General features: G+C 47.2%; 1 protein-coding gene across 1 annotated transcript in view; it reads left to right on the top strand.

Moving 5' to 3' along the window:
- Positions 1-3,225: 3,225 nt before the first annotated feature.
- The window catches only part of LOC118772225 (fatty acyl-CoA reductase 1-like), a 38,372-nt gene continuing 17,656 nt past the window's right edge, over positions 3,226-23,941 (top strand). Inside the window, exons 1-2 of the mRNA XM_036520535.1 lie at positions 3,226-3,501; positions 16,888-17,144. Of these exons, the coding sequence (XP_036376428.1) occupies positions 16,956-17,144 (189 nt within the window). The 5' untranslated portion in view covers positions 3,226-3,501; positions 16,888-16,955. The remainder of the gene's footprint in view (positions 3,502-16,887; positions 17,145-23,941) is intronic.

Genomic DNA, 23,941 nt, shown 5'->3' with positions numbered 1-23,941 from the left:
GACGGCATCTTCGTAGTGCGCATGCGCATGCGCATGTACGTGAGGGCCGCCTTCAAACCAAAGGTCATGCTCGTTTCAGGTCCAGTGGACGCACGGTTGGTTGCACGCATCCAAAAGTTATGCGCCCCTAGCGGCAGACGACAGAAGATTGTCGCTCCATGGTAAGTGATGGAGATGTCGCACCTTTTCACTATCGTCCCGAAGTCCAAATCAACACCACCTCCAATTTAAGTTTCAGGCCTGCAAAAAGGCAGCAAATCCCAAAGCTGTAGGTAGTATTTTTTTCAGATGTCTTGAACTCTTAGACTGATATCATCATCATGAATTTGTAAAAAAAAAAAAAAAAACAGGAATCAGCACCAAAATCAAAAGCATATTATTGCTGTTTTAATGCCCAAATTAGCCTTCTAAGGCTGTAAAGGGAGGTACTGTTTCTCTAGATTGCTTACATACTTATTTAGAAATGTTTTTAATAAATAACCCAATGCAGAACCCAATCAGATACCCAGATCATGGGCACTCACTGTCAAAGAGTGGCAGAAGTAGTACTGTCATACCGTCATTTATTTGGGAGATTGGGCTGGTTTTTCTGGTTTTTACCTCACATGTCCTGGGATATGATGAACATCATGCAGAGATTCACCACAGCCATTAGGGAGATTGTTGGAACAGTTTCAATGTCAACTCCAAACCTCTACAGTGTCCTTGGCCTTTGCCTTCTGGCAAACTGACTAGCAACTCAACTGAAAAGCACCTGTCAGTTGATACTATAGTATCACCAATTAAGTAATTATCTGTGGGTCATTTTTTGAATAAGACGCTCTTTACAAAGCAGAATCTGGATAGAGTGCTGGATTTGTTGACAAAATTAATTCACGAATTTCATTTTCTTCCAGTACAAGCCTGTGAACCGATGACTTGTCCTCGACCTTCCTGATGCAACAACGTCCCCTCTGTCTCTCACTCCCACCTTCACAGGAGCCAGAGTCTTTACTGAATCCAGTATAAAGATTTTTAAAATAATAATGGGTAACCTTTATAGCCTCCAGATGTATTAAATGACAGCATGTGATGTTACTTCATGTCTAGTCATGAGCATTTGATTTAGATTAGGAAGGAATGAAAGTGAAAGTTTGAATGCTGCTTGGAACGGATGGTGATAGAGATTTGGCTATGGCTTGTATCTTGATATCTTCTGTCTTACACTTTTTCTTAAGCACTGCAGTGCTCCTTACCCCTCTTTTTTGTTCCAGTGCTGCTTTGGACAGGATTCGAACACAGGTTTTGTTCATTGTTCATTGTTGCAGCACTGAAACAAAAGGAGCACTTGTTTAAATATAATGAATTAATAACGTGCAGAACTTTTGTTTTGCTTATTAGCTGTGCCTAAAATGGTTTGAGTCATGAGTTTGTCTTCTTCTATAAAATCAGATCTAAGCCCTTTGAATAAAGCTCTAAGATTCAATGAAAATAATTTTAATGTTTCAATAAACACCATAATTTCAGTAAAATTTATTTCCTTAAGATGGCTCCAAAAACTCTATCTGGTCATACTCTGTCTGAATGTTATGTGGCAGTTGCAGTTCATCAATAGGGGGCGCCACCACACAATTTACAACCTTGCCTCGATTTCTTCTCCATATGTAATTATCAAATCACTTATTCTAGTTTTTTTTAAATATTTGATTACAAAATAAATACATTTACAGTAACTTCCCTGCTTAACCAGTTACAGCTAATCTGATAAAATTTACTTTGATACAGTGCTATTAAGAAAGGAATTGCAAGAGCCATTCACAGGCCATATTTCACACAAAGTCACAGCGGATACAGAGCACAGCCATGATGCTTGAGCAGCAAGAAAGAAATCAAGGATGAAAATGATCAAACTATACTTCACCTGAGAAAGAGAAATGTCCCAATGGCGCACTGTACAGGTACATACAGCCACGTGCCTCCGGCAATTTCAGCAGACAGGCAGGCACGCTTCGCCTGGCGTCTTCCCAGTCAGCTATGGCATGATCTCACATCCTGCATGAACGATGAGGGAAGTGCTCATCTTTGATGGATGCCCCAGTGACTGCAGAGGCCTATGTGCCTACACCAGACAGAGGAATCAGAGTGGAAGAGGGCTTGCTCTTTTCCAACATTCAATGTGCATTCAGACATCCCTCCTTTGCTTGGCCTGTAACTGATGACAAGCTACAGTATGACATGAAGCTGTGTCAGAAAAACTGTACCTGCATTGACAAAATTTTGCCACAGGGCAGCCACGTTGTGACTGTGTGTTATCTGCGGTGAAGCATATATGATATAGATATAGATAGGGTCACAGCAGAAACAGAGCCCGTTCACTTGGTGCTGGCTCTTATTGCTCCTTTATCTCCTGCTGTAAGTGTTCACCTATTTGCTTTGGCTCCCATGTGAGTGTGGAATAGTGGAGTCAGTTCACCCAGTGTGGTTCAGCGGTTTCTCCTCATTTCAACCACACCCTCCACTGTCCAATAGCATTGGCGACGTAGGAAACAGCCTCGCGTACAGTGTATAATGGTGGCATCTAATCATGTCAAGTATGATAGATGTAATCCATCACTGAGTATTCCACAAAATTGTTTGAACGTTGAAGTTGAATTACTGAAGTTCGGGGTGACAGGAAATGACAATGTCTACATCTGTCCCCAAACCAATTCAAACCAGCATCTCTCAGCACTGCCCTACACGCCTCTCTGCAAAACCGGACAAGTGAAGTCCACTGATAATGCATCAGAGTTTCCTGCCCTCGAGGGGATTTTGTAACCATGTACACATTCCTTTGGTCTGAACGGCCGCATCACCTGCATAGGCCTATCTCTGAGGTGAATTACGATTTATCGGTATGAACTCACCTCCAGGGACGTCTGTCGTCATCGAGCACACAAGCCTGAGCTTCTGCTTTCATAATTCCGCAATTCGATTATTTGTTTAGCAGAGTGGTGTAGTAACCTAATTCACGGCTGAGGCGATTCTGCTAATAGCATGATTAAAAACTGTCAGTAACAACGACATTCCTTTTACCTCAGTATTAGTAATTAAAAAAAGTTTTAATTGAATGTACTGCTGTACATTTGAAGACATTCTTCAAAAATAATTCCAACCTTATTCGTCAGAATTGTTTTACGGTGACTAACCTAGCTATTACAGGTGTAAAAAGGGTGCGCCCTTTTAACAAACGCCCTCTCCATCCTCACATCTGCCTGGAGAGCGCAGTTCTGCGTTCGGCAGTTAACTCCGTGAAGAGGCAGCCCGACGCACTCGGACCAAAGCGGCGCATAAAGCCAGCTAGCGCTAGCAGCGGACTGTTGAACGCACGGCAGCACAGCGGGACGCTCCGACAAGGGGAGGAAGGTGCATTAAAGCCTTCAGTGTCTTCACCTCCAGGACGCGCGCACGTTTCGACTCGGTTCTGTCACAGCTCAGCCGAAACGCGTACATTTCGGAGTCCACATCCCACCCATGATCACGGTAAAGGTCCATGTGATATTTTGCATGCGGCTCTGACGGGTACTACAGGAGATTACTGGCCGGCAAGAGAGAACATTATTTCAAATCAGTGCAAAATCTATGGTAGATTTTACATGGCTAATTTTATAACTGGGTCTGCAGTAGGCTACTGGTGAACGTCAGCTTTTTAGGCTGAGAGATGCTTTTCATCAGGGGACTTCTCTCGTAATCTTAACATTCATCTTAATTTTGGTGCTTACTGTATGGTCGTGTTAAGTAATGTTAGGTTAGCCATATAGGCAATTGTGCACATTGGTATGATCAGCTCGTAGGAAACAATAAGGTAATGTGGTTTTGACAGACGGCTAGGAAGCCACAGAAAAATATGTTATTTTGGGCTGAATCTAGGATAACCTATGCGGATATGTCGCGTCAGATACAGCTTGCTGTAGCCCACTACGAGCATATCTATAGCTAGTCAGCGCTAGCCAATGACAATTGTAACTGTACGTGTGTTTCTATTCGCCGTTAATTGCTTCGTTGATTACACTGCGTGGTAGTTACAGAAAAGTGGGCTACACATAAGAGGAAAAACACCAGTAACGTTTCATTAAGGTTCCTCCTAAAGCCATGTTATTCCAGTTCACTGTGTGTGCTCAGATGTGGAATGTGCATGATCCTCGCCGAATATTAATGAATAGAAAGGGCGGCGGTGCAGTTTTGTCCGTTTAATATTTATCTGATAAATCAGACATCTGAGCGCAGTGATAATCCAAGGGTTTTCAACAGCATTCTGTGGACTGATTATGACGGTATGGACACGTGTGTTCTTCATACTTTGGCATTGCACCATGCGTGTTCAAAGCCTTCCCCCTAGTTAACATTTGATTGAATTGTCGCTACTGGAAAGTAGAGGTTGGGATGTTAATAGTAATTTCAGGGGTGTACACATTCACTGTGTATGAGCCAGCAAAAAGTATTTTCTATGAGATCACACATTTCACCGGAGTATTACTGTGGGACACCTCACCATGTTATATTCCACAGTTCTTCCAGGAGAATTAATGTTAAATATTTGAATCAGGCATGAGTCAGTGTCAGGCTCCAAGGAGAGACTCTCTGTGCTTCGCTGAAGGGGTGTGAACCTTTTGAATGTGTGAAGAACATTACAGCATTAAACTATAGCAGTCCTTGAAAAGGTTGTTGAGCCTCTCCTGGCTTCTCTTGTCTAAAGGTGTATGTAGTGGTGATAAAGTTAATCTATGTGGCACCTCTCTTGGAAAGTAAGTCATTAAATGAAATAAAAAGGTTATTTGAGGTGGCTGTTAAAAGAATAATAGATTAGGCTGACGGTACATTTTGAGTGAGACTGTAACAACCCCTTTTTGGTGTCCGACAGTGGAAGAGTGTCTGACTTCTTTACAGACCCTGGCAATGCCATGCAGTAATAATTATGTGTGGAACAACAGTTGCTGCTGTCAGTGAAGACAGTTCAGTTTTAACTAATTTCAACCTGTTCGCTCTGCTTCCGCTCATAGAACAGCTTGAAGTTGCTTCTGTGGGCTGCTGCGTTTATGTCCTTCAGTAGTTTAAATCTCACAACTGCAGCGTTGACCCAATGTGCCGCAGACAAAACGGAGAAAGCGGCAAAAACTGTGAAGACAGCAGAAACGGGAGGCCAATTAAGCCTGGCATCTTCGTATCCTGAGATTGCTTGCTGTGTTTAAATTGCTTGTCGCAGGCGTCATTGTAATCGAGTTCAAAGAAGGAAAACAGAACGAATGTATTCCTTTGCAGCGGTTAAGAATTCTAGCCAATATTTTTATATGATTTTATGATATTTTGACAGAGCCTATCATCAAGGTCCTGTGCCCTTTTGGTTTAAAGTTTCACAGTGAACTCTAGAGATCGTTCCTGTCACTTGTTTATGTTCTGTGTTCATTTGCAGAGAAGGGGGGCATATATGTGCCTTTTAGGTAAGCGTGGGACATGGCAGTGACAGCAGACAGGTTGAAACAGCAGGCAGATGGTGCGTTGAGGTCTGCAGTCACAGACTTCAGGGAGCAGGAAGAATACATCCAGTGTGCTAAGCTTCAGGGTGGTTGTGGGTTACATCACTGTTGCATAAGGTAGTGAGTGAAAGAGAGAGAGAGAGACAGGAAAAGGTCAGTTTGTAGTCGTCTGACTTGCATGATCCAGTCTCTAAATGGCTACATGTCACACACGCATCAGCTGAGTCCATTCTTAATGGCTTTATTGTTCAGTAAAGCCCATGTGAGAGGTGTTAACTCTGTCTCTATGGTGAGCTGCAGGTGCTCTTTGAACCACAAAAGGCAAGGAGAACTATGCACACAATGAGGAATTAGCAGTAAACCAAAGAGAGTGTTCCATTAGGAAGGCTACAGAAAACAGCGCATGAAAAGACACTACTCGAAGAAGGCACTTGAACCTAAGTACTGCAGTGAAAAGTCCATCGATATAAATGGCTTTCTGAATGCGCGCTATGCAGGACACATTGTAAACACTAGAAATCCACCAGGATAGGAAGCTTTTCTAAACAGATAAATGTTGTGATGTAGAACGTTGATTGGCCATGAGATAGCCAATCTACAGCCTTCAGATGTGTGTAACTAGCATCTTTGTGAGCAATGTCCTATATTCTGGAGCAGACGGAGAAGGTATTTATATGTGGCACATGCCATAAGCACAGACAGACATGTTTCATTCCATTGAAATGAGGACATGACTCCCTTAGTCATGCACACATGCATGCACTCATACACAGATGCACATACACATGCGAATACTTAATTTGAATCCACAATAACCCAGAGAAGTTACACGAAAGAATAGCCCCTTTGTGTGTGCTGCTGAAGGAAAAAGAGTCTAAAAGCACAGCACACAGACACCCAGTCTCCATCTCAATAGGAGGGTGCTTCCTTTAATATTTGCGTTAGTGCACAGAAACCCATAGGCCCTTTGTGGTGTGATCTCCACTCCCAAAAGCTTAACACTGGCAGAGAACAGGTGATGCAGGGTGGGCACCGGGCTAGCCAGAGTGAAGGCAAAGCTAGATCGCCACAGGACTCTGCGCTAACATGACGTTGCAGTGAGTCGTTACCATTCATCAGCTGGTAGCTCAGGGCCACGGCAGCTGGCATCCTGCCACGCCCACTCCTGGCAAGGCCCTGTCTCCCACGCCCTCGCACTCGGGACAGGCCCCCTGCTCCTCTTTACCTCAGAAAGGGGAGATGAGGAGAAATCTTAACAAAGCACGCGCTTTCTCTTGTCACAACACCGGCACCCGACACGCCATGTCACTCGGGTAGGCCAGGCCTGGGAGCCGTCAGCTGTCTCCGTGGGTGTAGGTGACAACGCAGAGTCGCACCATTGGCGCAGAACTCCTTAAGCGATCCTGCATGTCGGCTTTGTTATGCGCTGGCAGGGAAAGGTTGATACGGGGATGATGGGATTGACGTTAATCCTGCCCTCTCTGCGACACTGATACCCAGTGTTGGCATTTTTGTTTTTGTTTCTTCACAGCCCCCCCTGGGGAGTTTTTTTTTTTTCAAATTGTATCAGGCTGCGGTAAAATACAGGCCCAGCGGCTTGTCGTCTGAATGTCACAGGAATGAGTGCATATGGGCGCCACTGCAGCACCAGGCAGCCATTTAAACACTTACCCTGCTCATTTGTCACAACAAACGCTCAGTAAGTGGTGGGAATGTTACGCAGACTGTGACAGTTGTGGTAACTTTGCCTTACTCTGTCCTGAGTCAGAGGGCATGGTTGTGTGTCTAAGAGCCCCTCAGGCTAGGGCTAATTTCTCTCTTTCAGGTGAGTAGAATGGGCGGTTAGACAGAAAGCAATGGCTGTGCCGTGAGACATTGACCTCAGTGTTCATCATCACGTCAGCCGAGGGGAAAGACTTTTTCCAATGTGTAGCGCAGCTCTGTGATTGATGGTTCAGCATTCTTGAGCTGTTTACTGGCTGAAGTCACATTTCTGGCATGCCCCCATGTCACAGGGGGAAGACTTGTTTGTGTAAATTGGACAATAGTTGCCATTTTTGGTAAAGAAACCAGGGGTGCAAAGGAACCATGAAAACAAAGAGAGAGGGAACGATTTTCAGCTGTTTGGGGGGATGAATGTTTGAAAAGGGGTCGGCAGCTACACACAAAAATGCTTCCTCACTGGAGCGTACCTGAATCAGCTGTGCATTGCTGAACCATGGAGGCTTGTGCCCTTAACTACAGCTCACTGCTTCTGAATGAAATATCAGTTGCCTATTTCTCAGCAGGGTCATTAGTGTCAGGCTTTTTTCCAAGGCAAATAAGTGAGTGCCTGATACCCTTATCTGCGCGCTCTGTAGCGTTTCCATGAAACCGTGCGATCGGGACCTTCGCCTTCGCTTTTCTTATTTGCATTGCTCCGCTCCTTGCGTTTTAGCTTTGCCTGATCCCAGCCCCATGTGCCGCCATCGCCGCTGGGCCTCCATGCAGACAGGCAATGAATGAAGGGCAGCGTGAGTCAGAGGAAACTGCTGATAGTGTGGTTGCCGTGGAACTGTTGCATGGTAGAACGACAGCCAAGGGTGAGCACAGAGTCGCGCATGTTCCTGCACCCTGAGCACTCACGTCACGCCCGGTGCTTAATGGTTTAGTGATCAGTATACATTTAGAAAAGAAAGAAGTGTAACTTTGCTAGCTGAAGTCTGAGTACATTGCAAAATTAACATAGCGAGGTTCTGCATTAGGGGTCTCTTTTTCCGTATTAGGGTTAGGTAATATGTTTACAGATAACGTAGAGGGATAATAACACCGACAGAAAATTGTTTCTAGGAGCTTTAGTGCGGCATTCTTAGCTAAATCTTTGTGGTATCCCCCCTCCCTAAAACGGGAGACTGTAACTAGATCAAATTTCCATTTGGTGGGAGGTGCACAGAATGTTTGTAGGTAGACATCCATCATTAAGTATTAACGTCCTCCTTGTTAACAGCACAAGTCATCAAAGCAGCACTCAGCGACCGATACCACTCTTTCTGCATTAACAGAGTTAGCCCCGGGCATGACAGGCCCCGCAGACCACACTGCTTTAAGCACTCCCAGGCAAAGCCCATTCTTATAATCATCTTGTCGCGGTTTGTCAGGCTCATTAGAGGAGGCGGAGTGCACCTGCTGCTGAAAGCGGTCGTTATGGGGACCGTGGCTACTGTGCGATTACTCTGCGAAGTCAAGACTCAGAGGTCACTCCTGTGCCGCTGGCTCTCTGAGTGAAGCTGGAAGACTGTGTTGTTGACTCTACAGTATGTGCTCAGCCGCGCCACAACAGGCTCTTATGATATCCCTCAGGTGACTGTCTGCGTGCCTTTTACAAGGTCACATATGTGAGACTCTGGGGGGTGGTTAGTCAGGCCACACCTGTTGAAGGCATGAGAGTGCTCACCTTTGGTCCCTGGCTGTCAATGACACTGACAGAAGTGATCTTGGACCAGCGCTGGATTCCTTGTGGCTGGCTAGAAAACCTGGCCCATCTAGAGCTAAAGAAAAGAAGGCCCCAGGATTGGGACCTGGAAAAATGGCACTGTGCACTTAGCTTCCACCAGTGACAGCCTGCATGCTTATAAACCAGATGGACATTATAACAACATACTAAATCTCTGGAATTGTGGAAATAAGAAAGTATTAGCCTGCGCAAAATCCATGCTTCTCTTGCTGGTTTTCTATTGTTTTTTTTTTTTGTGACCTGAAAAAACGTCTCTTAATGTAAGCAATTAAAAACATGAGAAAATGAAGCCTGAAAGGTTAATGTAATTCATTCTGACAAGATTAGCATTCAAATGCACGATAACCAAAAACAAGGCAGTATTTTTGGAGGACAAATAGGCAGCACAATCAGCAAAGCTTTTGTCACAGTGGTACATTTGTGTAATAAACTGCCTAAGTCTGATTCGGTTGTGTGTAAGGAAGTTAGTTCATAGAGGAGGAGCAAATTTTACTAGCTTAGCGAATAGCATGTGTCAGCTCATGCTCAGTACATAGCGTATGTCACTACCAGTAAATATCCAGTATTGTTTTCCTACTGTGAAGCACTGTAGATAGTGTAGCATTGCAGCCATCAGGGAATCACAGTAGACGGTAACTTCTGAGGCCTGGCTCAGACAGATTTGCTTGTTTGCTTTTTTTTTTTAGATCAGGCTGGCTTAAGAATTCACCCTGTGCTCTGGCCTCTGTTTGGAAAAAAGGCTTTATTTTGAAGTGTTTGAGGTATGGTGACCCTAGACTGCCCCACCCTGCCCCATCAGGCCGCCCCCTCTTGCTGTCGGGAGTCGGGGTGGGGGGAGGGGGGGCGGAGCTCATTTCCTGGCTGCTTCCCATTGCTGTTCCAGTCATTTCCTGTGAACACGAGATTACTCCCAGAGTCACGTATTTTGGATTTGTCTGTCTGTGCGTTATGTAAGAGTGCAGACTAAAGGGTTCTGAGGTCCCTCAGACACACAGAGGACCAGGTCTAGAATGGCCCACTCCCAGCTTGGCAGTGCCAAGTGGATGGCTTATTGGGACCAGGCTAGATCCAGTAGATTTACATAAGCAAATTCAGAGCACATGTCCGTTGGAGATACACTGGACAGATTTATGATCACTGACAATTGTCTGTCATTTACCAAACGTGGGAAACTTGCACTAAAAAAGTATGGTAAGTAATAAGTAAGGACTACCATCCTTCATTTTCCCAATTGCAAGATTGCAGGTTGCTTTTATTACAAAGAGCCCTTTGCTACACAGCGTTACCGATAATCTAAGGAGCCTAAAATTCCAACCCTGTGCTACTTTCGTGAGTGTGATCTAAGAACACTCCTGCCCTGTCCCTCGCTCCTTCCTCTACAGCCAACCAGTTCTCGCTCACCCACTCGCACAAAGGGGTCAGTTCAGGACAGATTCTGTGGCAAACTAACAATGTAGATTACGTTACAGAGCTGCCTGTACAGTGCTAGCCCCAAACCCCCCCCCCCCCCCCCCACATCCTTGGCCGAATGCACTGATGTGTATAGTGGGTTTTTCTTCCATAAAAGACTATGTCCACCGTTCTGGGTCTGACGTCACTAAGAACAAATGATCAAAAAACTGAATTGTATACTTCTCTCATGACTTAAACAGCTTTCTATTCCAAAACACCCCTTCCAGACTGCAGTGCATGCACTTTTAGCACAAGAAGACAGGTGTGGAAATGAACATTTTTAGCTAGCTAACGTTGCACAGCTTGCACAGTATATGTGCCTGTGTGAAGACTCTAAAGGTGTGCATTCTGTTGGCTGTTCAGCAGCGTGTATTTGACATCTGAACCTTCTACTCCTGCCCCTGTGCACAGCATGACTGATCAATCAGTTAGTGACACCGATAATCTCACCTCTGTGACCGCGTGGAGTCGGGACCAGTCGACTGTTCTGTTTTACTCAATGCTGCAGAGAAACTCTTTCTTTGAGAGAAGCCAGGGCCCCAGCCTAAGCTGCACGCACCGGGTTACCTCCTGCATCCTCATAACACCAGTCACCGTGAGGGGGTCACCTGGAGGGGCGGGACTAGGAGGACTTGGGGGGCATGGCTGTAACTGAAGGCCGTGTTTTTGAAAAGGTGAGCAACCATATGACCATATGGTTTGCAGGCATATGGTTTACAGGTATGGGGTACACTATTTCATGGCTGTTTTCATTATGTCATTACCTGGTCTCCCCATTAAGGAGCAAGCAGCAGGAAATCACTGTCTGGAATGACAGGAGAATATGGGGACACCAGGCCTAAATCGGCCTAGCAGACGTCTGGGTTCTTCCTGATTTTTCCTCAGTTCATTAAGAGACCAGCAGAAGAAAGCAAGGCACCTGTCTGAAAATCCCCTGAGATCACAAATAATGATTAAAATCACAACAGAATAATTCTGGTTGTTGTGACACTCCAAGTCAGTGATCATGGAGGCATTTTGTTGTCCGTAGACTGAATATATCTGAGCTGTTTGAAAATATTTTATGTTGCCGGTTTTTCATCAAATCTGTGCTGCTGTATGACAGTAATTACTCCACTTTTCAGCAGGCGTGGCTGGCATTTGTACAGTGCAGGTATTCTGGACCCAATTTAATTAAGCAGTATGAGACCACATTCTTGTTTTGCCAGTTCCTGTTCATGTCTAATGACAGGTTGTAGGATGTGATGTTTGGCAGCCCCATTGAAAGCCAGGATGTTTGCTGTTCAGACTCATTAGCTCTTAAGAGTTGTCTCAAGGTTAAGGCGGGCTGTTGTGGCAACTGACTCCACTGTGCAAATGCTTTCTGTGCGGCTGTTGTTTTGTTGACGGAAGTCTCCTTTCCTGTCTGTGGTGCTGACCCTCCACGAAGAGCCGTAATTATTGGCACGCACAGCCTTCTGCCTTTACCCTCTTGGTTTTGTGTAAATCTGGCCCAAACTGAAGGTGTAAGAAGCCAAATTAAATGTTGTCCTTTTCAAAAGTCCTCCTTTGTGCTGTCTGTGATATGCCAATGTGCAGATTCATTCAGTGACTTGGCTGACCTACATACAACAGATTAGTTTGCAGAGTGGACTCTGGTGGCAGGGCTCCACTGGGCAGAGGCCAGACAAAACGTTCAAATTCCCACTGGTGCAATTGCTGTGCATCTAACAACTCCTGTTGGTGTGATTGATGAGCATCAAACAGCTCCTATTGGTGAAATCAATGAGGATCAAACAACTGCTTTGGGTGCAATTGATCTGGATCAGAAAGCTAAATTGTTGCAATCACCAAGCCTGTAAACTCTGACTGTTGCCATCCCTTAGCATAGACTTTCCTTGGTTCACACACTAAGTATCTGTCAGCTGCAGTTGGTACAATTGATCAGCATCTAAACTTTTATTTATGCAGTCACTGAGAACCAAAAACGTCTAAAAGCGTCAGAGTTAGTATTTCCTGAGACAGGGAATTGCTTCAAACAGCATATCTTAACTGTCTTGTCCAGGAGTACTTAGCAGTAGTTACATACCAGCACCAAAATGACGGCTGTCCTAGAGGAGAAAATAATCGGGTAATGCACCTTCCAAGTGCTCAGGAATGCAAGTTGGGAAATGTCTTGGGCAGGTCCGTGCGGCTGTTGTTATAATCCTTAAAATCCCTAGAGACCACATTGTGCAACAGAGTGGAGGGAGTTTAGTAGAAAGTGCACCGTGTCCACTGAGGTGCTGTGGATAAGAGCGTCAGATGCTGAATGACTAAGTGTCGAGTGCTAAACAGCTGCCAGACAGAGTCACTGCACCGTGGGACTGAGAGCAGGGACTGTGGGGAAGATGTGTAATGAGACGTTTCCCTGTGGAGCAGGTTGCTCACCTAAATCATCGGACAAACTGAGCGAAACTCCTCCGCCCCAAACGACTGGCTCCCTTGCTTGCCTCAGGGGGGCGATTTGGCCGATCGCCGATGTGACGCGGGTTATGATTCTACACCGTCAAACAGAGGTTGTAGGTTTGAGTTCCCATGGATGTCCTATCATGGTTATGGGATGTCAGCGCAGTCGTCAGGTCTATGCGCACGGCCACCCATCTGTGTACACAGCAGGTGCTCAGGGTGTGATGCTCTGGCAACTGCATCAGGATCGGATTCGGTGGCCATTTTCACTTGTTAGCGGTGATACACCACAGAACATGACAGGAATTCTCTGATGGGGAGCAGTTTGACCTTAAAAAGTTTGTGTTGGGGGATATGAGGCACCTTTTGGCTGCTCTGGGGGGGAGAAGGGCTCTTTCTTGTCAGAGGATGTGAGAGGAGGCCTTGTTGGAGTGCTCGGGGGGGGGGGGGGGGGGGGGGGAGGTGGAGATGCACTGAACTGTGAGATGAAGGCTGTGAGGAGCTCTGTACTGCGCTCACCAGAGGACACCTCTCCTCACAAGCGCACGCTCGTTATCAGGCACTGATCCATCGTGACTTCCTGAGTCCCTTTGCCCTCCGGGAGCATCTCTGATTAGCCACTTCACAGACACGTAATGCCTTATGACTTTGGGAAGGTCTCACTCTCGACCCCTCCTGAAGAGGACTTTAATGGGTCACGGAACAGGGTGTCACGCCCCCAGCAGCTGATGTGACTGGCTCTGAACATGAGCAGGGCTGCCTGCTGCTGTCTTTCCTATTTTCCCTCAGGTCCAGTGAGAAACTGGACTGGGCTGATCCAGAATGGACTCGGCTGGGCAGGGCGATGCTAGACTAGGATAGGCTGAACTAGGGGACAGTTGGTTTCTGCTGTTGGCTGTCTGTGGGGGCTCTCTTCCATCGCAGAGAAGTTGATGAGAATCTCTCTCCACTGAAAAAGGTCAGATAAGGGGATGAACAACCTCCCTCTCACCCTAGATTAGCCTGTGACTACCCGTGCCACCGTGTGCCGATCATTGATTGGCACAGGGACTTATTAAGTTCAGATTAATATGTGGGGCGCTTAATAAATCATTATTATACAATATGGATTTGTCGGTCAGACCAATGCAAAAAAAATTGGAACAGCCTGCTAACAGTTTGTATTGGCAGATGACACCTCGGTGCACAGCTACAGGGCTGGCGACGGGAATGGCTTTTCCAGAGGTGGAAAACCCCGGCTTCAGAAAGTAAAAGTCCTGCCACGTATTTGTTCCACCCATGCACTACACCAGCTGAATTTAATTAGCAGAACTCTTCAGCCAGGTAGAGGAGCTAATTAGTGAAATCACCTTGTTTAGTGAATGGCCAGAACAAATACATGGTAGGACTTTTACTTTCTGAAGCCGGGGTTTTCCACCTCTGGGCTTTTCCCTCCAGAGAATCTACAGAAGTAAAAGGCAGGAGGAGAAGTTGAAGCTGAGCAGCAACAGGAAGTTTTCAGCCAGTCCGGAGGCTGCCAGTCTATTTGCGTACAGTCACCCCGGCAACAGGCAAAATCAACACTAACACCAGCCTTTGTAACACCATGTGTTTTTGCGTACTTGGAGGCTGACTCGCAGACTGGGAGATGGCAGCCATGTCTCTCTGCCAAGGAGAGCTGGGAGAAGAGCCCTGTTTGGGAACCATGTGTATAAGCAGGAGCCATATCTCCTAGGTGTTAGAAACGATACATACGCCACCGTCAACTAATGAATCATCATCATGTCCTGTCTGTCCTATATGCGGAGCACTAGGAAGAAATGTGATGCAAATATAATAACTTCTTTGTATGTTCAGCCAAAGATTCGCTACATGAGCAAGATGCTAAATCGCATAGCTTTACACTGACAATTCTGTCCCTGCTGCCGCACATTCCATTACAGGCACATCTGAACAGTGGAGCTTGTTAACTCTTTAGTTGCTGGTCCCAGCAGAGCTGTGGTGCTTGGCTTGGCCCACGTACAGCCACAGACCCAGCCTGTGGGCTGCTTCTCAAACAAGAAGCCCTGAGGGATTGATGCCAGCCTAGGGGCAGATCCTGCAAGCGCAGCGCTGGACAGGGAGCATGGAGCGGATGAGCCGCAGTGCTAACTGCTGCAGCTCATTGGTAGGAATCCTGAGAGAGAGAGGGCAGCTGTTTCAAGGTTATCTGTGCTTCAGGGACCCACCCTGTGTCAATCTGGCGTGTGTGCGTGTGTGTGTGTGCGCGTGTGTGCGTGTGTGCGTGCGTGTGTGCGCGTGCGTGTGTGCGCGTGCGTGTGTGTGCGTGTGTGCATGCGTGCGCGCGTGTGCGTGCGTGTGAGTGTGTGTGCGCGTGCGTGTGTGCGCGTGTGTGCGTGTGTGCGTGCGTGTGAGTGCGTGTGTGCATGTGTGTGTGCGCGTGTGCGTGTGTGCGTGCGTGTGTGCACGTGTGTGCGCGTGCGTGTGTGTGCGTGTGTGTGCGTGCATGAGCCACATCTGTGCCGCGCATTACTATTTCATGACCCTTTTAAAAAGCCTGTCAGACATTAGCCTCCTTTTCTCTGTGAGCAGCGGGAGGGATTTGCTGAAGATGAAGTCCCATGCCTCCATTATAACCACATGGAGAGACATGCTGTCACAAAGGGCCTCGATATGTATATATATATAAAATGACACTGGAGTGCTCACTGAACTGGAGTGCTCAGAGAGAGAGGGAGTGAGGGAGAGGGAAAAGCCTGTAATCTGATGCTAGGATGTGGGATGTGTAGACATATTCTCCACTCTGGCTCTTACACACACACACACACACACACACACACACACTCACACACAATCATATGCTCGCAAACACCTCGTATAGTTGTGAACTTCCCTCTGTGAAACTTCCGTGCAGTTCATGATGAAACTTGAATGTGCTGAGCGCAGGTTTCTAAATTTCCACCTGCCCGTGAAGTAAACTAACAAAATGGGAACCTGGAGGCCTACCAGCGGATGAAAAATGAACAGGCACTCAGCGGGCAGAAAGCGGTGCTTGAGGCTGTGTTTGCTTGTTGCGAGGGAGCGATCCCCACGCGGCCTGGAGCTCTGCCACCACGTTCGGGGACAGACATGCTGACAAATTGCTTTTGGTCACTCCAAATAAGCCAGCACAGTCCATTACATCAGAGCCATTAGAGGCAGGATTGATTCAATTAAGGACCTGTACTGAAGAACAAGCCGCCCCCTGCCCCAGCCCAATAAGCGTCAAAGCTGACAGCTTTTGCAAAATGGGCATCTGTCTCATGTTTCAGGGCTTATAAAAGATGTCACATTCTGGCAGGGCAGTAGTCTGTATTCGGTACTTTTATAAGGGATTTTAGCTGTGAGTGATACAAATATAGGGAGAATTCCTGGGGGAGGATTCTACTGGACATCACTGTGAAGATGGTGCCAATCAATCAATCAATCAATCAATCAGTCAACCAATCAATCATTCTTCCTTGCGATTTGTCAGTACAGGGTAATGCACTTCATTACACAAACTAGTGGCTGTAATAGAGACTGTGGGGTTAGTCTAGTAGCCCCGTTCTCTGAGGCACTCTCTCTGGGCTGTCTCTTTTGTCTCCACACAGGCAGGATACGTGAGCGCAGGGTCCAGTACGGAATATACGCATCGTGTGGAATTGTGCATGTGCACATACAGTACATGTTAACCATGTCTTGCGTGTTTGACCGCATTTGGAGAAACCGTTCAGTGTCTCTCTGGAGTGGTGCAATGATGGGGCTCTCGCTGCCTCCATCCCCCGTCTCTCCTCCAGCCACCATGTGCGGTAATTGTTTTGAAGGCAGACAGTAAGGAGTAACTTATGCTTGTTTGTTTTATTCTGCCTTCGTGTGCCTTTCGTATTGTAATTGGTTTATGTACACATTGCGTTGTAATGCACTTCCCTGCTGACTTCTTTTCCGGGTTTTTCTTGAAAAAGGTTCTTAAAATAAAGATTAAAATATAAATATATGACAACTCACTTTTTACCCCCTGTGCAGGTGCTGCCAAGGACAGGCCGGGACCAGGACGACAGAGTGACAGACAGCCGGACGGACAGACGGAAGGCATGGCCTCCATCGCAGACTACTACGCCGGGAAGAACGTGCTCATCACCGGGGCGACGGGGTTCATGGGAAAGGTGCTGGTGGAGAAGCTGCTCCGCTCCTGCCCCGACGTCAACGCCCTCTACATCCTGGTGAGGCCCAAGGCCGGCCAATCGATGCAAGAGCGGGTCACGGACATGATGAAGTGCAAGGTAAAGGGGTCATAATTGATTGCTGTGAAAATTCTCTCCTATACGCCATCCTAAGTGAGCAAACACTCTCAGCAGTTGCACTCAGATTACAGTAGCGTCCAACGTAGGCAAAAGCACTTGAGGTGGAAAAGGGCCAAGACGGGCTCTTACGTTATAGTGCTGTGATACATTTCCAACCGTAAAAATGCCTGGAAGACTTGAAAAATAAAATTGCTGAAAAACAGTCCAGTCCCTGATGGAGGGAGTGAAGGAGCCAGGCAATTGATCAGTCTGTGTTTATTGTAGAGCCTTTGCCAGCGTTTTCCCTCACGGAGATACGGCTGCAAAGTGATAACCACATGATATGAAAGAACTATAACAGCCTTATTGCTGATAAGGTAAGCTCCCAGCTTGGCAATTTAGGCCATTTTGGGCCTGCGTAGATATTCACACACTCACATTCTGGCTCTGTGTGCTGTGTCCCCTCCAGCTTAACAATTCAGTCACTTAATGTGCTTCTAATTGCTTGTGTCACAGTAATGTAGGCTACTAACTTCCTTTACCAAAATGCTAATCATTTCAGTGCAGTTGTTCAGCTGCTCCTCATAGCTGTGTTTTTGTGGGGTGTGGCTTGATGCACCATGGGTCAAAGATCCATGCGTGGGGAACACTGTCCTCATTCGTCCTTCCAATCTCAATAGCCTGGGGTGCTGTTCTTTCACATATCTGCAGATATTCAAAGGATCATGCAAAAACGGCATTGTTTAAATAGCCTTTTGAAAGCGTGCAACTATGCAGTGAAACTAAGTTTGCCTTCATGGCGGGTTATAGTGTCGTTTTATGGCAGTCACCATAGGGAGGTTTATTTGGATGTTGAGGGGTGACTCTGAGGTGCTGTCCTGGAGGAAGTGATACTGTCATATCTGAGCCTCCTCACAGGAGCTGCTCACCTAGAGAAACATGCAGGCACAGGGGAAGAGAGAGAGAGAGAGAGAGAGAGAGAGAGAGAGAGTCTTTCTCTTAACTCTTATGTGTGCATGTACTCTAAGGTATTCTGTTTAGTTTGCCTTAGCAACACAAATGTATGTTTGTCAAGCTGAGACATTGTGCTGAAGTTCAACTGAATTGATATGATTTGAAATGAATTGTACTGAGAGAGAGAGAGAGAGAGAGAGAGAGAGAGAGAGAGAGAGAACAGGAGAGAGAGGGAAAAGGGCTCCATATGTGTGCTGTCAGCTCCGACACCCCTAGGGGACGTATCTGACTCCGCAGTACATAAGCACATGCTGGGCCTAATGGGGTTTGAAAGATTCGGACTGGGAGCGAGCTTAATTCCAATCTTCTCCCCGCTGCTTCCATGAACGCGGGACCGCATTCCTGTGGGCCCGCTGCTGAACACCAGTGCTGAACACAGCCGGGCCTGAACCCGGACGGACCCGGCGGGCGAACACGCACGCCATCAGCCAGCATCCCGTCTCCCATGCGCGGGAGGAGAACCACAAAAGGACGCCATTGAGCTCCAGGGCCGCATGCTGAAGCAGGGGCTTTTTAAGAGGCGCTGCGTGCTCAGAGCCTTTGTGCCGTTTTTAGAAAATCATCGAAAGCCGCTTTTAATTCCGTAATTAAATCCAAAAAGGCACTCTCCCTCGCAGGCACTCCTGTGTACAAATGCTCTCATCTGTCCTCAAGGTGAATATCTTCACAGTACGCTATTAAAGGTCTGTGCAGTAAGTCTCTTAGCGCTCAGTTATCTCCCCTCAGCCACCGTAATGAAGTGGCTACATGGCTAATGGCTCGATTAGCTGTGCTAAAGCAATGCGGGGGGGGGACCCTAGGTCTGCAAACACAACCATCGATTAAGAGAAGCCAGAGCATAATCGAACAAAGAAAACCCAAAGCAGTCTCTGTCAATTGACAACAGCAGGCATAATGTGTATAGTGCTGTGATTTGAGGTTTGAGGATGAGGGGTTTTTTTTCTTTCAACAGGGCAGAGGTGGTAGTAACTAATGGCCAATGAAACATTTTGTATTTTTTCCCCATGTAGCGGTATTGATGCATGGAATAAACTCAATGGGACCTGCAGTGGAAGCAGGGACTGTTGGGTTGCTGAAGACCAGGCGTGACACAGCGCTACATACACTCCATACTGCAGGCGATGTGACAGGCTTGTGTGTATGTCATGCTGTGTGAGTGGGTTTATTATAGTATGGGAAACAGAATGAAATTCTGCTCTTCCTTTGGGGAAGTGTAGAATGTGTGCATACACAGAGGTTCATGACTTTACAGATGTGTCACTATGAATCAAGATTTCTTTGCTGAACAGAGTACGGTGGCAGTGCTTTCAAAGCATTGTGGGTGTAGCATTGTATGTAACGTGGATATATTGTATGTAATACTATACACGTGTGTAGCATACAGAAATGAATTTTACGTCGCCACACCAAGCATGGTGAGCAAATTATGAAGGAGGGATGTGTTTAAAGTTGAGTGGTGAGGAAGAGGAGAGGAAGAGGAAGAGGAAGAGCTTTTCTGTTGCTGCTACGATGTTCTTCCTGCTATTCTCCCTCTGAAGGCAGCACATTATTCCCTGCGTTTCTTCCTCCTCTCCTCAGCCTTTGTTTTCTGTTCCAGATGAAGAAAGGAGCCCTTTTTGTCTGAGCAGGAACGGCGCCGCGGTGATTGTGTTTGTGTGCGAACATGCATCGTCATGTCCTGATATTAACTTATTTAAAGCCTCATCGAGGGAGGCTTACAATGCTTTTTGGTTTTGAGGAGTACAGCCAAGCTCTAACTGCAGGGAGGGAGGTGAAGCCAGTTGCCCGTGGGCATAACTGGGATGTCCCACCCAGGGTTTGTACCCTAACCGCCCCTCCAACCCCTAAACCACCTGCTGCTTTTTCAGTCACTCTGGTGAAATTGGTCAGCGGAACATGGTTTGTGTGGTAGGACTGAAAGCGGGTTTGGAACGTACAGAGCTTGAAGCAAGCTGTAAGAAAGAAACTGTACCTGCCTGGGGCTGGACATATTGCTTTTCCTGAAAGCAGCCCAAACATCATTAGCTTGGCTTTATTTCCAGCCCCTATAAAGACAGGAAGCTGCAGCCCCTCCCTTGAAATAAGACTGTTCCTTAGAGCTGTGCAGGTCGGCAGTCTGAAGGAGGCTTGATATGAAAGAATTGCATCACACCTAGTCTTCATTTCCTGCCACAGTGTCACCAAGCAGCCTCCCTGTTTCCCTGGTTACAGAAAGGCTTAGCGTACCTATAACTTTAGGACAGGCACATTTCCTGCCAGCACAGCGGTACGGCACACAGCAAGCCCGCATCAGCCACGGCCTGTATGGACTCGTACAGAGACACCCAGGAGAAGACAGTCCGGGACCGAGGAGGAGAAGAAGTGTTAAATCTCTTCACCCTTCGGTCTCGCTGTTACTGAGGCGTCGCCGAGACGTGATCAGGCTCAGCCTGGTGCTGAAGGCGGGGCAGGCAGTGTTGCGAAGTCTCTCCCGTAAATGAGACCGTTCCCCAGAGCTAAGCAGATCTGCAGTCTGAGGCAGGGCTTGACATGAAAAAGAACTGCGTCACGCTTAATGATCATTCCCCTGCTTCCTCGAATACAGTTGCAGGAGTGGGCTGTCTAAGACAGCCTGAACAACATTACTACGCTTGTGTCTCACCAATCCTGAGACGTGTTTAGAGCAGTCTTAATCGGGCTCTTGTGTTAGCAAACTTGTTTTCCCCAGCTCTTGCAAAGTGAGCACAACTCAAGCTAGCGTTCACAGGTGACGCTGCCGTGAAATTACCTATGCCCTAGGTTCGGATGCTTACACGCTCCATTGCGGCCGAATCTGAGCGGTTCACCCCCCCTGCAGTGGTAATTAACTTCCTTGAATGGCCAGAGAGCAGCTGGCGGTGGAGGGTGAGCTTGCTGTGAGCTGATTGGTCCTCCCCTGGGAGATGCAGGGCCGTGCACATTAGCTGTGCCCTGTAGCATGTGCACGGCTGCACGCCTGTCTGCGATGGCATCTGCGTGCTCTCCTGTGGGTATTCATGTGTGAAAAAGGATGCGCATGGAAAAGGGTGAAGAATGCAATGGAAGAACATAAATGTGCGTGTGAGACTGAGAGGGAAAGAGAGATGGAGAGAGGGCAAGAGAGAGAGAGATGGAGAGAGGGAGAGGAGAAGGAGAGAGAGAAGAAAGGGAAAAGTGAAGAGAGGGAGAGAGAGATGGAGAGAGAAGGAGATGGAGAGAGATGGTGAGAGGGAGAGGAAGAGAGAGGTGGAGAGACAGAGATGAAGGGGACATGATGCTGTGTGAGATCAGGGGAACATATGGCCTGGATTACCCTGTCTGGATGCTGGCAACACATTAGCTTCTCCTGATATAAGCCCCCCCCACCACCCATCCCCACAGATTCAACTGTCTGTTTCTACAATCTGTGCCCACAGCACTGGGGCTACTGCAGGGATGTAGTGTGCGTAGGTGTGTGCGTAGGTGTGTGCATGTGTGTGTGTGTGTGTGTGTGTGTGTATGTGTGTGTGCGCGCAGCACTGGTGAAAAAAACACATCAGCCAGATTCAAGAAGATGTTCACAATGCTCATTTTTCTCATGCAGAGCTCCCTCTCTTCTGGAACTTTCTGCATCTCCTCACCCAGCGTCTCTGTCACGGTGTGAGCTGCCTGCCTCAGTGCTGGCAGCAGCGAGCTCTTCCCTGGATAAGCTGTCAGCTGAGCTCAGAGACCAGCGTCCCCCGAGCCACAGTAACCTCCCATTCTGTCACTGAGGTGGAAATCAGCCGAGCCTTTTCAAACTCCCAGGGTGAAGGCCTCAGCCTCTCCACAGTATACCTCAGTCATTGACCTGTGAACTCTTGTGTAGAGCCCAGTAAAGCCCCTAATAATTATGGGTTTATGGGAAAACAGAAAGATTGTGAGGTTTTTGGAGGGGCGTGTTTTATGTCTAATTAGACTGCAGATAAAGTGCAACTTTAATTACCATACTCTGCTGGAAAAGAACCATTAAACTGCTTAACTCACACATGTTCATTCGTGGCTCTGCTGAACAAGCGCTGTCTGACTGGGCCAGAACTGAAGCATGTGTCCTATCTCTGCCTCAGCGGGTCAGCATTAGCAAAAAAGCGGTGAAGGCTGGCCCACAGCCGAGGCAGACACTGTGATTGGACGGCTCCACTGAGGGTCCTGATCAGCATTGTTGTGAATGGGCCTGACACTACCACTGCCATGGAGGCTGTGTTTGATGTTATCACCAGCCAGAGAAAGGAGATGGGAGCTGTCAGGTTGCCTCAGATGGCATCCTTCTCCCTGGGACACAATTCAACTTGAGCCCCGGGATGTGTAGGCCTCAGGCTTTTACATGGATGCCTCTGACAGCCGACTGGGAACGTACCATGTCACTCTAAAATCGGCCCAGGGCAGTGAACAAGAGGAGAGGGAGGCCTCATTTAATAAGCCATTAAAAATATGAGAAAGACATTAGGAAATGGGGCCAGAATTGAATTATTTATTCCTGTAATGACTTACACTCCCAGTGCGAGGATATTATTGATCAGCTGTTGATGATGAGAGTTCTGGTAAATTTCCTCTGTGGAGGGCCAAAGTCTAGAGACACTCGGAGTGGGAGTTTGATGGTGGGGCAGTTGAGAGAACTGTTTCTGCACTAAACAGGATCACATCGATCAAGATCAGGAGCATCTCTGAGAGTATCTTCCACAGACAAACGTGGTATTCCCACTGATTAACAGGCAGACCAGCGGACACGCTACTGAAGCCATGAATTCATCTTCAATCACTGAAGAAAGCTTCCTGTTCACTTGTACTGACACCAAGAAAGCTGTGCATCTTCCAGCACTCATTTGATCAATCACAACAGCCCCCTAAAACCCCGAAAATCCATGAAATGGATGAGATTAATAATTAATGCCATTTAGACAAGTTAGACAAGTTGCTCACTGCCTTCATTAAGTTGCACTGCAAAGTCAGGCTGCATGTACACTCCTCAGCTCTTATGAGTTGGTCCCCAGAGGAGGTTACATATTCTACACGTTTCTCAGGACAGTGAGTAGCTTAGTTAAATTTCAGAGTCCTGTGAATAATCATCTGTTAAATGTTTGATTTAGCTATACACCTTGATGAGACAGTCAGCTGGACACCTGTGCATTGGTAGCCTTGTCCTTGAAGTTTCCTGCCTTTTACACGGCTGGCTTTTAAGCGAGCATAACCGGGATATGGACTGTGAGTGCGGAGTACATTCTACATGATCAACCAGGGTGTGCTTGACCGTACCACACACCTTGATTAAACACTGAAGGTTAATGGTGAGAAGACCAAAGATTATGAGAGAGCGAGACTGACACAAAGCTCCGGTTCAGGAGAAAGAGGTGCCCCGGGCTCGTCTTTAAGGGCCGCTTCCTTGCTGTGCTCCGGCTGGATTTATGGCACTTACCTCCCATTAGAATTCAGGCCCTTTTGTTAAATGGGTTTGGTCTGCCGGATAATGGAATTGCTCTCCGCGCAGCACGAGGTCCTGTTTTGAAAAGCAGAGTGCCACGCCGCCGGCATTCTCTGCACCCCTAACACAGCGCCGCCACCATCAGCTCCAGCCGTTACTCCGTGAGGAGGGAGCCTATTTATTTATGCCGCAGAGATGCGTCATAAAGGATGTGTCTTCCGCCTGTCTCCAGGTCAGTCCCTTTTACCTCTTGCGTCTGTGCTGGAAATATTTCTTTTTGGTATCCGGTGTTCCTCCATTCCTGCATGCTGGAGGAAATGTGTCTTAAAGTTTTCCTGGGTGACAACTG

Source organism: Megalops cyprinoides, chromosome 25, assembly GCF_013368585.1.
Source record: "Megalops cyprinoides isolate fMegCyp1 chromosome 25, fMegCyp1.pri, whole genome shotgun sequence".
Lineage (NCBI taxonomy): Eukaryota > Metazoa > Chordata > Actinopteri > Elopiformes > Megalopidae > Megalops > Megalops cyprinoides.
This window is presented reverse-complemented; position numbering and strand designations above follow the sequence as displayed.